At 42.5% G+C, this 15,742-nt stretch overlaps 2 protein-coding genes across 3 annotated transcripts; both read right to left on the bottom strand.

The window, feature by feature from the left end:
• Positions 1-6,372: 6,372 nt before the first annotated feature.
• LOC123088599 (probable leucine-rich repeat receptor-like protein kinase At1g35710) lies at positions 6,373-8,819 on the bottom strand. Its single transcript, XM_044510819.1, has one exon. It carries the CDS (start codon positions 8,796-8,798, stop codon positions 7,470-7,472), a length of 1,329 nt encoding a protein of 442 aa, XP_044366754.1. The 5' UTR covers positions 8,799-8,819; the 3' UTR covers positions 6,373-7,469.
• Positions 8,820-10,832: 2,013 nt separating this feature from the next.
• On the bottom strand, positions 10,833-15,476 carry LOC123088597 (F-box/kelch-repeat protein At1g26930). 2 transcript variants are annotated; one of them, XM_044510816.1, is made up of 5 exons: positions 14,951-15,476; positions 12,798-13,143; positions 12,549-12,700; positions 11,354-12,467; positions 10,833-11,096 (listed from the first exon to the last, which is right to left on the bottom strand). In XM_044510816.1, exons 1-4 carry the CDS (start codon positions 15,414-15,416, stop codon positions 11,398-11,400), a joined length of 2,034 nt encoding a protein of 677 aa, XP_044366751.1. In that variant the 5' UTR covers positions 15,417-15,476; the 3' UTR covers positions 10,833-11,096; positions 11,354-11,397. The 2 variants fall into 2 exon arrangements, with proteins under 2 accessions (XP_044366751.1, XP_044366752.1); XM_044510817.1 differs by having other exon boundaries at positions 11,354-12,461.
• Between the last annotated feature and the right edge of the window lie 266 nt (positions 15,477-15,742).

Genomic DNA, 15,742 nt, shown 5'->3' with positions numbered 1-15,742 from the left:
GATGAGTTCCCCCTACCCGAGTGGTTTCCTGCCATCGAGAATTCATTGGAGAGGGACCTCAAATGGTTGTGTTAACCAAAGACAACCTCGCACGGCATAACTTGCCAGGGAGTAAGAAGTGTTGTTTTGTACTCATAATGAGACAATCAAACACCTCTTTTTCTAATGCAAGTTTGCATGTTCTAGATGGACGGTCATTCAAATAGCATCAAATTTGTATCCGCCCACAAGTATTGTCAATATTTTTGGTCATTGGTTGGATGGTATTCCAAATAATTTCAAAACGCTAAAAAGGGTCGAAGTGTATACCTAAATTCTGCCGCTTTGGATATGTAGAAATGATTTGCTTTTTAATGACAAAAATGCTTCTGCTCTACATGTTATTTTCGGGTGTACGCACTTACTACATACATTGTCTATACTACAAAGACCGGAGTACCAAATGTTGTTCAAGGTGGTGCGTACATGTTTGGAGTAGATGTCTATGGAGGGTTTTTTCCCAACATGGGTGGCAGCATAACCTACGGATTGATCCACCACCCCCTTCGATATAGGCATAGTTTCGGTCTACAGGAATCTGCTATTACCAATTTGTCAGTTTTTATTTCATACTTTTTGTCAGACTTTTGGATTTGATTTTGTGCATCCTAATTATGCAGCGGCCGAGTGTTACTCATAATGTTTTGTATCCATTTGATGCTACATTTTGAGATAATAAAGTCGCCAAAATCTGCTCAAATGGTGTTGCGCTCACCAGATCGATCAAACGTAGTTTGTCATAGAATGTAAACCCCTAATTGTCCACCGACGTGTCCGCTTGTCTGTTTTCCCGTAAATTAGATGCAAACCGGGGGTGGTTTGAAGGCATTAAGACCGCCGCCACATCCGCTCCTGACCGCCACGTACACCAAACCCAGAACCCTCTCTTGCACAAAACTGTTGCCACACATTTCGTGCCTCCTTGATGGCCTCGTGATTGTGTTCTGGACTAGGGGGTGCATACCACATTGCCCACTGTCCAGTAGGGCCTGGCCGATGACACCCATGAAGACTTAGTGGTGGGCCACATTCGTCGACACATGGTGTCAAGGAAGAGATATACCCAAAGACTTGGCGCATACTCCAAGACTTAAGGGTTCATTTGCACGACGGTTGTCTCGGAGATGACTTGCCTATGTATAATTTCTAGACCCCGTGGTTTCTATATAAAAAAGGGGTAGGGCTTGTAGATGAGACGAACAACACATTCATACACACATCTATCTCGGTAGATCAACATGTACCGTGCACTCCCTCGAAATCAATCATACATGGCATTGGGTATTATCTCTTCGGGAGAGCCAGAAGTTGGGTAACCCCTACTTCTCTTGTTACCATCGCACCAATGCTACCTATTTGACCCCTTAGCCGAGATCTGCTGGATTTGACTCAAACATTGGTCGCCCATGCAGGTCCCTCTAGGTAGTCCCAGCTATGCAATGACGCCCAACAGTGGTGATCAGGGTTGCACTAGCGCCGTCCCAACGCTGGAACGACCACTCGGCAATTCGACCAACCAACTAAGATCGAGCGAAACTCCAACTTGCCGTCGAGGTGTTAGACCCGACGTATCGGAACTTACCCCCACATCAGAATGTTAAACCAGATTGAGAGGCAGAAGATCACTCGGGTCCAAACACCGATGTTTAATCAAGCTTGGAACGAAAGCTATGTATCGCCGGATCAGGCCTAGAGCTGGAATTCGATGGCTCAACCTGAGAGCCAAACATCATGTTTCACACCAGGCCAAAACCTCGGACCGACATTAGGTCGACCCATGAAGGAACTACAGTTGGTGTCAACTTCAGATTGGGTCGGAGCCAAAAGAATTCTTCCACCCACCCCCCGTCTTGTGCAGGCTGCCTTAGCATTAACCAGGGATGCCTATGCCAGCAAGAACATCAAATATGAATCCGCCTCTGGCAATGGACACGCATCCAAGCTACTACATAGCCCAGGAAAGTGGGCACAACACCTTACACATGTGTGGAGCAACTCGAGTCACCTAGGTGACTTTCAGATCGGACCTATAGTCCACCCAATTCAAGTCTCTCACGTCGAATACTGCCCCAGTAAAACCGGACAAATCGATATATGAGATCTAGCACTCTTCATCCAAAAGACGAGCAAAACCATAGGGCAATTCGGGTCCCAATTCATGTATAAATAACATGATGCAAAACTGTACCGATCCGGAAGTCCTATTCGCTTTTAGACTCAACATACGGGAAGAATAGCTCATCGCCGACCTCAATCGCCCTAACATGAGGACGGCTAGTCTTTTATTTATTTATTTATTGACCACTAATATATTTACAAACAATTAAATTAGATATATAAAAAAATACATGTGGATAGATGCGTACGATGTGGACATGTCCGTGTGCATCTAGATTTTGGTATTTTATTTGGATGTTACAGATGGATATGTTTATATACAATAGGAGTGCTTCTCTTCTACCAAAACAATGTTAGGTTCATTGACATGTCTTATTAGAGTCATTAAGTTTTTTTTTATATGATGCATATCTCTTTTTATTGTAAATAAGATATTATTAAGTACAAAATTGACACAACTCATTGTGAATATATCTGATTGTCTTTACCAAATAGTTTTTCTAAATCATAATGGAAATTTATAGGTGGACATTTTTATGTATGATTCTCTATACCTTTCTTCCCCTTCCTTCATAACTGTGACAGCTTGTCGTGATGACCGTGAATGCCTGTTGGATATGTTGTGGGCCTTTTGTTGCAGGCCTTACTAGTGTGAGGCTATACAATCATTTTTTCCAATAGGTCGTGTGGTGGGATTATTTGGTTAAGCGGTGTGGTTGTTGATTTTTGATTTAGTTGTGATGGGAGTTGGTTACCAGTCATAGTGTATATGTGGTGAATCGTGCGCGGGACCATCATGTTGTTTGGTGCTTGTTTATTTTTTCCCTAAGCCCACCTAAATTACCGGCAAACAACATATCTATAAACAGGCGCAAAACAGCGCAATATTACTTAACCAGGCACAGGGAAGTGCAATCTTGTTTATTTTTTCCCTAAGCCCACCTAAATTACCGGCAAACAACATATCCATAAACAGGCGCAAAAGAGCGCAACATTACTTAACCAGGCACAGGGAAGTGCAATATTGTTTCTAGTTTATATTGAACTGTTTTACTTACTCGAAACTAATCTTGCCAATATAAATTTTGTGTTTATGTATTTATAAATTATTATTTTTAAATGATTATTAATGCATTGTTTTAGTTGGGAACAGTAATGCATTATTTATACTATTTGGAACGTTATTTGTTACATATAAGGACATGCAAAGGAACAATGTAATCAAGCTCTTTATATTAAGATACAAAAAAAAATTCATTGTGGTGAACTAAAGATTGTACACTTTTCGCAGAAGTGTTTTGACTTTCACATAGTTTAGAATATTTGAGAAAAATATTCAATGGATTTGCCAAGTATATGACAAATAGTATCAAACTGACGTACAAATTAATTTATACATCTGATGTGTTATACTGTGTTATATGTCCTTATCCAATGTCTGTTAAATATCCACACAAATTTGTAGGATATATTAGTATAAATGTAGCAAATAAGTGTTGTTTTTTGCTAATAGAGATTTCTAGAGTATAATAGTTTACGTGTAAGTAAATAGATGATTCTAAAATGTACAAAGTGTGAACAAGTAACACATCGTTACAGAAAGTATGTTATATACAAAATTTAGAAACAAAGATTATTTAAATGTTCCTTTAATCTCTACACCTCATGAGACATTTGTTCCGAGCAGCCACATGACATACTCCATCGCCGGTGCTTCAAACGGCGGTGTGATCCTTCCATTGCTTTTAAACCCAAATTCATCCTAAGACATCAGGAGCTCACAAATGATCATGGTTCTAAGTTGCGTCCATGAAACCTCAAATTGGCTCCCGTCGTGCCTGCCAACTCTTGCTTTGATTGGGTTACTTATAGATCGCTCTCTCATCTATTCTAGGCCTCACTCAAAACTAATATTTTTCTTACCATTTAAAAGCGTGATAGGTATACCCTCTCATGGCAGATGATGACAGTGACTCGTAGGCCCCTTAACACGAAAGGTTTTACTTATAAGTTATCATTGAATTATGAACAAGACAGTTTGCTTTCTTTCATTAGACTTGGGCACCAATCCTCTCTTAAATTTTTTAGTTAAATTGGTTTTCTATTGCTTCAATGGAGGGTTATGGAAGTGCAGGCACTGCAACTAGACATACTTCTTGGCTAGTCTGTACGAAATGGTACCCAAAACCATCAAGGCTAGCACACCAAATCGAGTGGAATCCAAAATCGGTAGTTCAGAAAAAACGGTTGTACGGTTCACCGAACAGAGGTTAGTGCCGAAACCCAAAATTTTGGCAATAAGAAAAATTTACGATAATAGTGATTAGCTACAGGTTAGCTACCATACCTGCTAGTTTATGAAATTTTGGCAATAAGAAAAATATATCTCAAAAACTAATTCCACTTTGTATTTATGAAATATATTCAAATGTATTTCAATCAACTCAAAAGTTAGTTTCAAACGTTTGAAATATAAATTTTAACTTGAAATAAGTGACATTTAAATGAAATAAAAAACAATTTCACTCGCTTCATAAAATAGATCGTTCATTTATAAAAAATTGAAATAATCGCATGTTTTAAAATAACTAGTTTCACATTTTTCTAAATTACAAGTTAAACATATTTCACAATGAAGTTTGTTTCATATGCATATTTCACTCATCTTTTTTAGTTGATTCAAAATAACAATTCACTGATTTAAAAAATATGAATTCACTCATTTGAAAAGACATATTTCACACATTAAATAAACATATTTCATCCGTTTTAAAAACAAGATTCCATTCATTTCGAAAACTGATTCACTCATTTTATATTACAGATTTTCACCGCTTTAAAATAATGCATGCATATTTAAATTCTATAGTTTCATATTTCACTTGCAATTATATTTCCTAAATATCAGTTTCACAATCAGGAGTAAGCAGCTTCACGAACATAATCAATTTCACACATTGGAACAATCTATTTCTTAAAATTGGTTTCATTGAATTCAGAAGACCTATTTCAGTTAATTGAAATAACTCATTTCGTAAAACTGATTTCACTCATTACAAAATATATCTCAAAAACTAATTCCACTTTGTATTTATGAAATATATTCAAATGTATTTCAATCAACTCAAAAGTTAGTTTCAAACGTTTGAAATATAAATTTTAACTTGAAATAAGTGACATTTAAATGAAATAAAAAACAATTTCACTCGCTTCATAAAATAGATTTCGCTCATTTATAAAAAAAATGAAATAATCGCATGTTTTAAAATAACTAGTTTCACATTTTTCTAAATTACAAGTTAAACATATTTCACAATGAAATTTGTTTCATATGCATATTTCACTCATCTTTTTTAGTTGATTCAAAATAACAATTCACTCGTTTAAAAAATATGAATTCACTCATTTGAAAAGACAGATTTCACACATTAAAAAAACATATTTCATCCGTTTTAAAAACATGATTCCATTCATTTCGAAAACTGATTCGCTCATTTTATATTACAGACTTCACCGCTTTAAAATAATGCATGCATAATTAAATTCTATAGTTTCATATTTCACTTGCAATTATGTTTCCTAAATATCAGTTTCACAATCAGGAGTAAGCAGCTCCACGAACATAATCAATTTCACACATTGGAACAATCTATTTCATAAAATTGGTTTCATTGAATTCAAAAGACCTATTTCAGTTAATTGAAATAACTCATTTTGTAAAACTGATTTCACTCATTACAAAATATATCTCAAAAACAATTTCCACTTTGTATTTATGAAATATATTCAAATGTATTTCAATCAACTCAAAAGTTTGTTTCAAACGTTTGAAATATAAATTTTAACTTGAAATAAGTGACATTTAAATGAAATAAAAAAATAATTTCACTCGCTTCATAAAATAGATTTTTCTCATTTGTAAATGATAATTTTGGGTTCGCTCAAATACTTATTTCATGTATTCCACAAAACATGTTTCACTCATTTGAAACGTTGAAACTAAAAGATGTTCGAATGTTTTCAAGATTAATCTTGTTCTGAAGGTCTTGGCATCAGGAGTTCAAATATATAAAATGTTTCAAAAATGAAGTTGCAGTTTAAAATATATGAATGAATGAAATTGCCAAAGAGAAAATAAAGGGCATGAATTACTCTGGCATGTGATGCATCTTCCGTACGTGAGAATGAGGAGAGAGAACGGACCATGGATGCGTCAAGTACAACTTTATTGTTGACATGGGTCCCTTTCATCTGACATTGATTTGACTATTAATTAAGATACAAGAGATGGGTTGTTATTATACACATCTATACATTGTCTGTGGGCTCCCTATAGCACGAATCACTGCGCATGTGAGCGGTGGATGATTCGCCGGTAGCTACCTGCACCGGTAAAAAGAGCTTTCTGACAATCATTCCGACAGAAAGGCCCTACAAAATTGAGTGGCTATTTGTTCAAGATGCTTCTGAAATCTACTCAACATACGTAACCAGACCGTGCAAAATGGTTCATTAATTCATAGTACCTTGGGAACGTTAGGGAATCTCCTCCTCTTCACTGCTCTCCGTAGCTTTCTTCACTTTACCCTGTAGTCTCTATAGGGACTCCAGTTTAGGACAAGTGCAGGGAGCAGTACTGAGGTTGCACCAGTGTCATCAGTATCAATGTCTCCTCCTTGGTTCCCGAGCTTCAGTACCCATGCCGAATCCCGGAAGGCCCCGTGCACGGCGGGCACCTTGGAGAACAAGACCGCTGTAGGGACGCCGGTGGCCGCGCGGTTGGAGGACCCTAGTAGGAGCCTCCTCACTCCTGAGGTTGGTGGCGACGTCGGCCCTGTCCTTGGACCCGACGGGCACTTTGGGGACGGCCCAGGCGCGCGTCCTCGCATGAGAGCAGGTCAACGACATCGGTGGCACAGGCGAGAGGGGTCGTGCAGCAGTCGAAGAAGGCGGCGAGGGCCACTGGCGCAGACGCCGTGGCGACGGTGGCCTAGTCGCTGGTGAGCGCGCCGGTGTCAAGTGACCAAGCGGCGAGGGCGTGGGCCTTCTTTTTTTCTGCGAGGAGGACGAGTGCAGGAGAGGAGCAGGTGCAGTCGGCCACCGTGAGGAGGTGCTTGTGCCACGGCAGCGGAGCTGGCGCAGGGGTTTGGTCCCGTGCGGGAGAGAAGCAGCAGCAGGGGTCGATGAGGATGGTGCACCTTCTACTTCTTGTCAACATAATTCTACTACAAGATAGTCTAGGCTGTTTGTGATGAAATCTGTTAAGTGTGTTGTTACTAAGCTCTAAAAGTACTTTATATTCAACAACCAACCTATCCACATGAAATCTGCCCAGAAAGTTGGTTCTGCCCAAAGTCTAATTTATAAAGTTTTGTCAGATTGCCAAGGCTACTTGGGATGGGACCTGATAGTGCATTATTTCTAAAAGACAAGTCATCTAAGTTGACTGAATAGCCTAATTCTCGGGGAATGTGGCCGGAAAGTTTGTTATTGTCAAGGTACAAGTAACGGAGTTGTGTGAGATTGCCTAGGTCTTCTGGGATGGAACCTGTCAGTGTGTTGTAGCTAAGATACAAGTAGTCTAAGTTGACTAAATACCCTAGTCCTTGAGGGATGTGTCCAGAAAGTTGGTTATTCTCAAGCTCCAAGTACCGTAACTTCTCAAGGTAACCTAGTTCTCGAGGGATTTGTCCAGAAAGTTGGTTGCTGAAAAGGTTCAAATCTGTGAGTTTGGTCAAATTACTTATGCTATTTGGGATGGAACCAGTTAGTGTGTTGTCTCTAAGTACTACCTCTCCTAAGTTCTCAAGGTAACCTAGTTCTCGAGGGATCTGTCCAGAAAGTTGGTTTTGAAAAAGGTACAAGGTAGTGAGTTTTGTCAAATTGCCTAGGCTATTTGGGATAGAACTTGAGAGTATGTTTTCACTAAGATCCAGGTACTGCAAGCTCCCAAGGTAATCTAATTCCTGTGGAATTAGCCCAGAAAGTTCGTTGCCCCAGAGACTTAACACGGCGAGCTTGGTCAAATTACGTAAATTTCTTGGAATGGAACCTGAGAGTGTGTTGGTGCCAAGTTGCAGGTCCTCTAAGTTTAGAAGGTAACCCAGTTCTCGTGGAATTTGTCCATAAAGTTGGTTACCGTAAAGGTATAAGGAAGTGAGTTTGGTCAAACCACCTATGCTATTCGGTATTTTACTGGAAAGATTATTACTAGACAACTTTAATGCAACTAAGTGTTTCATGTGTCCTATTTCACAAGGGATATGACCAACCAACTGATTGCTTGACAGGTCGAGGCGCGTCAGGGTCCTCAAGGCCGAGAAGTTGAGGGACTCCAGCGTCCCTCCCAATTGCATGTCGCGCAGAGAGATGCCAGTGATCACAGGCCGCCGCCGACGCCAGTGCACACTGCTACCGCAAGTGATGCCTCGCCAATTGCAGGGTGCTGACGTGTTTCCCCAGGACCGCAGGGCGTGCTGGCTTTGGTTGTCGAGGCTATCTTTCCAGACGAGGAGTGCTCTTGCTTGTCCTCTAAGCACCACTGCATCCGAGGCAAGCGCGGCAGAGGTGTCCATCATGATCATCAATAGTATGGTGATGATGAGAGTGGCAAGCATTTTGGGTGGTGGCTCCATCTCCATGACTAGCTAGCTCGGATGGAATTGGCTCTGGCTCTGGTTCTGGTTATGAGTACGGATGGCAGCTCATTAAATAGCCGAGCACACATCTGTCGATATGTTAACGGAGAATAGACGTCAAAGAAGAGAACAACCGTGGCCACGGAATTCTGCAGAACATGCCATGCTTGATGGAGTGTAGTCAGGACAGTTATGGAAAAGCTCCAGCTAAGTGGTCAAGTCATTCGTGTTGGAGGCATATGCATACTGATTTGAGGATGGCTGAGTTGCCTGTCTCACACGGCACAGAAATGTTGTACTAGCTTCCAAACATTCGATGGATACATAGACCAAACCAGGCAGCTGAACGAGTCATGTCGCTCGGACTTTAAAGCATCCAAGACTAAGATAATACTCCGTCTGTCTCATGTACTCCCTCTGTGAACTAATATAAGAGTGTTTAGATTACTATTTTAGTGATCTAAACGCTTTTATATTAGTTTATGGAGGGAGTACTAGTTTGTAAAAGCCAATCCTCGGTCAAGTGTATGATGTGGTTAAACAAGATTATGAATCATTCAAGACTAAAATAATGTATGTAAAAGATTTGCAGTCAGTGAGTATATATGATCCAGATATATGCAAAACCTTCCCGATTTTCTGCTCCCGGAGAAGCACGGCCTGTACTAGCTGTGCGCCTTTGCGGCAGTGGAGAAGTAACCCAGTTTTTTCATTTCTTCACCGCACTAATAATCCTAATGCACTTATATAGGCAGGAAGCAGTAATGCACTAAAATCATCTCACAGTATATGCTGCCCATTAGTTTATTGATTTCATAGATAGGCTTACCAGTTGGTAAATTTACCAAGTACTCTAGCTACTTTATTACTCAGATCATATGTAATGGAGTGTCTAAAATTACCTAAGTGTCTTCATGAAGCAGAATGATACAGCAGCACGATGTTTTTTTCGCGCACAACGACCGTGAAGTCGTGAAGCTTGCCTGCCGGAGATCCCTTGATGGCGATGCTGCGAATTATGTCTGTCTCTTGAGCTGTAGGGCTTTCCTCTGCATTTGCTCTGTTTTCTCAACTCTGATTACTTTCCTGTAGCTTAAGGTTTCAGGCGTCAGGTCAACTTGGGAACAGACAGAGATGTCGCCTCCTCAAACTAATGATCATCATATACACCATCACAATGTGTTAAGTGTCGCAACTCACAAGAAATGCAGCTAACCGAGTACAGACCACAAAATAGACAATGGCGCTATACATAGCCTGAACAGAAAGGCCTAAAGTGGATACAGGCAGAGGCAGATCTTGTCTGAGATGTTTGTAGAAGCCGAACAATACTAAGGAAACAGCTAAATACCTAATCCGAACGTTCTTATAGCAACCAAAATGCAGCAGGAAAGAAATACATCAGGACAGGTGCATCTGAACTGTACAGAAAAACCTTGCCATATCTTTGGTTATTTTCTCCTCAATACAGAAGACATGATTGAAATATATGACAGGGATTCAGACTTCAGAAGGACTCTCCGGCGGATGTCGCAGGCATGATCTTCAGTTGTACGATGGAGATGTTAGTGAAGATACAGTCCATCGCCCATCTCTCTTAGCTACAGGATATCTGTACATAGCAGGGATGACCGCATGAGATGGAAGAGCCAAAATAAGGGATCATGAATCTGGGCCATTCAATCCTCAGAAGAGCCTGCGAAATTGTCGATTCTCCATCGCCCATCTCTCTTAGTTACAGGATATCTGCACATAGCAGGCAATTTGAACTATTTACAGTAGTTGGGATACTAGTGTCACCACCGATTTGTTGTCAGGACTCCGGACTCGCTAGGTTCATTGCATGCCTGTGAGTCTTGTGACACATTGCAACTGTGCGTGTAAGATGAAATGCACACAAACGTTTCGAGAAGATATTAAATCATACTCAGCTGAGTCAGTAAGCTATAATAGATGTGCGCTTTCCAAATTGTTTCTTATTCAGAGTTTGAACAATGTTCAGAAGAAAGAAAAGGGCAAGCTAGAGACTCAACTTGATGTTCAAACGTAACCGACGGTAACGTGCTACGGTACAGATAAAGTACATTTAAAGTTGGTGATGAAAATGAAGATCATCAGAATGCCGTGGAAAGCATCCAAACTTTTTTGGAATCCAAATTGCAACAAAAATTAACTTCTAGCAACTAAAATGTCCGGATGCTTGTTCAGGCTGTTCCACCTGAAATTTATTGATGTCTTCTCTTTTTGTAGTTGATGCTTCCAGGAAATTCAGACATGAGAAGGCCCTCCCAGATCGCAGCACTGCAAGGAAAAATGAACAGAAACATGATGTCAGGCAAACAAACCCCACGAATATGACCATCATGAGTTCATATCTAAGACCGAAACAGTGAAAAAACATATGACATAAACAATAAAATTTCATATTGAAGCAGAGTATCATTACCAACTCAGAAGTGGATAACACAATCTCTACAAAAGCATATCATGGGGCAAATTGGATAAAGACAATATACCATGGAAATACAAGGTATTGTTCATAATAGAAAAGATCATACCATGGTAATTATGCATGCAGCCAGTCATTCTTCAGTGTACTGACTCAGCAACCCATCACAGCGCAGTACAAAAACGGCCCCTCACTGGTAAATTGCTGAGTTGCAACCAAATTGCATACAGGCGGTTCCTCATCCGGGATCCATGAATGAAGCTCCACCACCTTTTCATCAGTAGAATTGTTTGGAGGCCCAATAACAATCAGCCGGTCACCACATTCTCGGAAACCCATGTCCCAGCCATCTTTGTACTTAGACCGTACAGGCAATTTTCCAAGAGTGATCCACTTGTTGTCCAGCTTATCATACTGCTTCAAATCATTATTCTCTCTGTAATCAGCAGCATAAAGCTCACTGTTTACAACTGCAAGTAGCAGAGGAGCCCCCATGATTGTCTCGTTGAGGCCCTGAGACATGTTGTCGATGACCCTCCATGACCGCCGGTTCAAGTCATACTCCTCACCGCATGTCAATACCTCGTGCCTACTGCTAACACCACCGATCACATAGAACTTGCCATCCATGAACGCACCAGAGCATCCGTACCTAGCCCTATTCATGCTTGGAAGGGGTGTCCAAGTATATTTCTCGGAGTCATACATCTCTGCAGAGCTTAATACATTACCAGAAGAAGAATCCTTGCCTCCCGCGACATACGCCTTTTCACCGACACTTGCTGACCCAAACCAGTACCGCGGGTTGTTCATCACATCAGCCAGCCATGTCCATGAATTGGTAAGGATGCTATATCTCAAGGCAACCCTTCCGTAGCCCCCAAACACCAGCAGCTCGGTTCCTACAGCAAGCGAATCCCAGTAGGAGCTTTGAGTCGGTGGCATCTTGGGCACTTGGATCCAGCGCCCAGTGGACGGGTCACAAGCCTTCCACTTGTGGGGATTATTATTGCAGGAGAGGTAGAGCCAGTGCTCTATGACCCCATTCTTGCGACGCAGGCGGTAGATGTCTCCGCTGCGAACCACCGAACTGAAATCACGGTTGAGGGAGGCGATGGCGCCATATTCCCACCTGGAGAGGCGGTGGAGGCAATGGATTAAGAGGTCATGACCTATCACACCAATGATATTGCCCCATGAAACCTCTCCACCAGCTCCTGCTCCTGACAAAAGTCAACAAATTGATGGGTAATTTATCACCTTATCCTGATGGCAACTTGTCTCTGTTAGAAAAGTATATATACCTGGAACATGCAACGGGCAGGAAGTGGACTCCGGTGACCTTACTGATAGCTTCGTCAGAGCATGAACAGTTTTTTTCGATAAAGGACTTTTCATTGAATAGATATATCGAGGTGATACAATTGTATTGAAAGAAAGCCCAGCCTCTGCATAGCTAGATGCACACAACCAAAAAGTCTAGAGCATGAACAGTTAAGTACGTATAAGAATTGAAGACTTACAACAACCATGTAGCTCAGCGCTGGCACTACCTTTTATCACCATGGGAACCGGAATCCACCAGTTGCACGTCAATTATAGGATGATTACTGGAGACATACTCTAGATCAGCAGCTGCAGCCCCAAATTTTGCGCAGACCTCTCTAAGGTCTGTCATATGCTCGATGCTGATTAATGCAGTACCATGTAGATATTGTTTCCACTGCTCAGACTCTGAAAAAAGTTCAAGCCGTTGGTCCATTTGGGGGATGGCATCAAAAACGAGCGTGAGCTTCAAGAGATTAGTCATTGCATCCGCCTCAAATCTTAGCCAAGCCATTCCACTCATGAACCTCAGCTTCAATTGTGGGTGTTCACTCATTTCAGCCTGCATGTGGTCTACATTAAAATTATCAAAAACATTTTATATTTATGTTCGGTTGGAGGATCTAAAATACAAGCCAACACCAAGCAATTTGTTCATGCGGAAGGCCGGTGGCGCCCGACTGGTTGGGTCATATCCTAGGCATTTTATTAATTATTGGTTTGATATTTATTCAAAAGGTGAGAACTGGGCGTAGCTCAGTTGGTAAGGCGCGGGAGTTCGCAGCCAGCCCACCAGGGTTCAACTCGGCTTGAGCGTTTGGTGCTCATGGAGTTTTCTTCTATAAAAAAAGTGCCAAGGCTAGTCTAACCCGGGTTGGTTTCTTTTTTTATATTTATTCAAAAGGTAGATCAATCCCTGCCCTCTAGATCGGTTGACGTGCACAACCATATATGATTGATTATTCAGTGATGGCAAGAAAAGTTAAGCATTGATGCTCAACAAATTAGCCTACATAAAGAGAAAAAAATGTACTCCCTCCGATCCATATTACTTGTCGATCGAACGGATGTATCTAGCTAGATACATCCGTTCGAGCAACAAGTAATATGGATCGGAGGGAGTAGGAGAAAACGTTGGAAGCATGTTGAGGGCTGCCTCCTAGTCTCACTTCTGCCCACTGCCTCATCACCATCTGGGAGTTTCCTACCGTATTTGTCAATCTATCCTAGCTGGATGCGGGGGCAAACAACGCCATTGCACCATGCCATCTGGAGGTTGGGACTGCTACCTATAGGACATGTGTCACTGACTGCAGTGGCGCCGCCAGAACTGCAGCCTTGTGTAGTCATTTTTAGATTGTGTAGTCAAGTATATAAATTTGAACAAAAAAATCGACATTTTTGCTTGCATATGCTAGTTTCATCGAAAAGCTGGGTAGTCAACATGAAGCGCTAGTCGATCTGCACATGTTCCACCTGCCTGATTGACATGAAACTGTCAACTGCATAGCTCCATGGATGTCGCAGATGCGTCAGACGTTGGCTACCAAAGCCGACACCATGCTGACATGAGTCCACACACACTACCACGGGGAAATACGATCGATGTAGTGTGGATGCCGGCACAAAAACGTCAACTGATGTTGCTGCTGCAGGAATGGAAGACAATGGAGTAGGTGAGCTACCGTTTGTTGCTACGGTGCGCTAGTCAGAATCCCATCGAGGGACACTGCCCTCTTCATCTCCGCCTTGCCTGGCCCCACGATGCTATGACCTTCCACTCCCCTCATCAGAGGCAAGCCCGCCGCCACCCACCATGGAGCTTATGCCAAGTAGCGCATCGACACTGGTGAGAGGAGGAGATACAAAGAAGGAGCGTCTAGCGCTGGCAACCTGGAGGTGTTGACAACGCAAGGTCCTTTTTTATGGGTATTGGTGCAAAATATAATTTACATCTGTGCCTCTAACTCGAACCCACTACTCAGATTTGCCCCTAATTTTGAAGCATGCTCAAATTTGCCCCTCCGCCGTTAAGTCACTACTCAGAAATGCCCTTTAGTACAATACTGTAGCACTTTCCAACCAATATTGTAGCACTTTCCGTCTGCTACAGTACACATGGGCCTTTGACGGTCAAAGACCTTTGACTGGACGGAAGGGCATTTCTGAGTAGTGACTTAACGGCAGGGGGGCAAATTTGAGCATGCTTTGAAATTAGAGGCAAATCTGAGTAGGTGGTTTGAGTTAGGGGCAGAAATGCAAATGTCCCAAATATATAAGTAGACACAAAGTTATGGTGAGCGTGGCTAGTGGTATGCCTTGAAGTTTTTCTTTTCTTTTTTGTATAGGAAGGATAGGAAGGAGAGAAGCGAAGTGTCACCTTGGGTTGGATAAAAATGGACAACCTTGTCCTGCTCGTCGGCAATAACGCCGTGATCCAGCATCTTGTTGCGGGACTCGCTGCACTTTGGGCAGGGCTCGGAGCCGACCCTCTTACAGGCTTGGCAGACGAAGGCGGCGTACGGCCTTGGGGCGCCGTCGAGGAGAGGCCGCAGCCCGCCGGCCCGGTGCAGCTGCCTAACATCTTTAGGGCCGCCCACGAGGAGCTGCGGGAGGGAGAAGACGCAGGCCCGAGCCGCAAGCAACGACTTGAGCTCGCCGTGGTGCGCTTTGTTGCTCCTGGACACATGGCGCTCGTCCATGGCCAGGCCGTAACCCCGCAGCAGGGCGCGCAAGGAGTAGAGGTCGGCGGACGCGGACGCCGTGTAGAGAACCACTTCCGGCTTCAGCTCCTCCTTGCCGTGCGGCCGGGACGAGGAGCTGCCTCCAGGGTCGTACTCGTACATGTCTGGCGGCCTCAAGAGAGAGTGTGGCTAGTAGCGTTCTGGCGAGGGGAGGGCGGAAGCAGATCGGGACGGGGAGAAGTGGTGCCTCCTTACATTATCACATGCATCGCACTGGCTCATGTGCCTCTACTGTCGTGCCTGCCTCTTGTTAATTCCTCGGACGCTCACACTGCTTTGTCTTGTTAATTACCTTGGCCTCTGCTGCTCACACTACATAGTTTCAAACACTTGGAATTGGACTCTTTTTTTTTTTTGAGATAGCTTACCAGTCTTGCTCATCCGATTCTTATCTGCTCTTGATTTGAAAAGGCTGTACTTCGTCTCAA

The sequence above is a fragment of the Triticum aestivum genome, chromosome 4A (genome assembly GCF_018294505.1).
Source record: "Triticum aestivum cultivar Chinese Spring chromosome 4A, IWGSC CS RefSeq v2.1, whole genome shotgun sequence".
Classification (NCBI taxonomy): Eukaryota; Viridiplantae; Streptophyta; class Magnoliopsida; order Poales; family Poaceae; genus Triticum; species Triticum aestivum.
The sequence above is the reverse complement of the archived record's forward strand: the minus strand, read 5'-3'. Positions and strand labels throughout refer to the sequence as shown.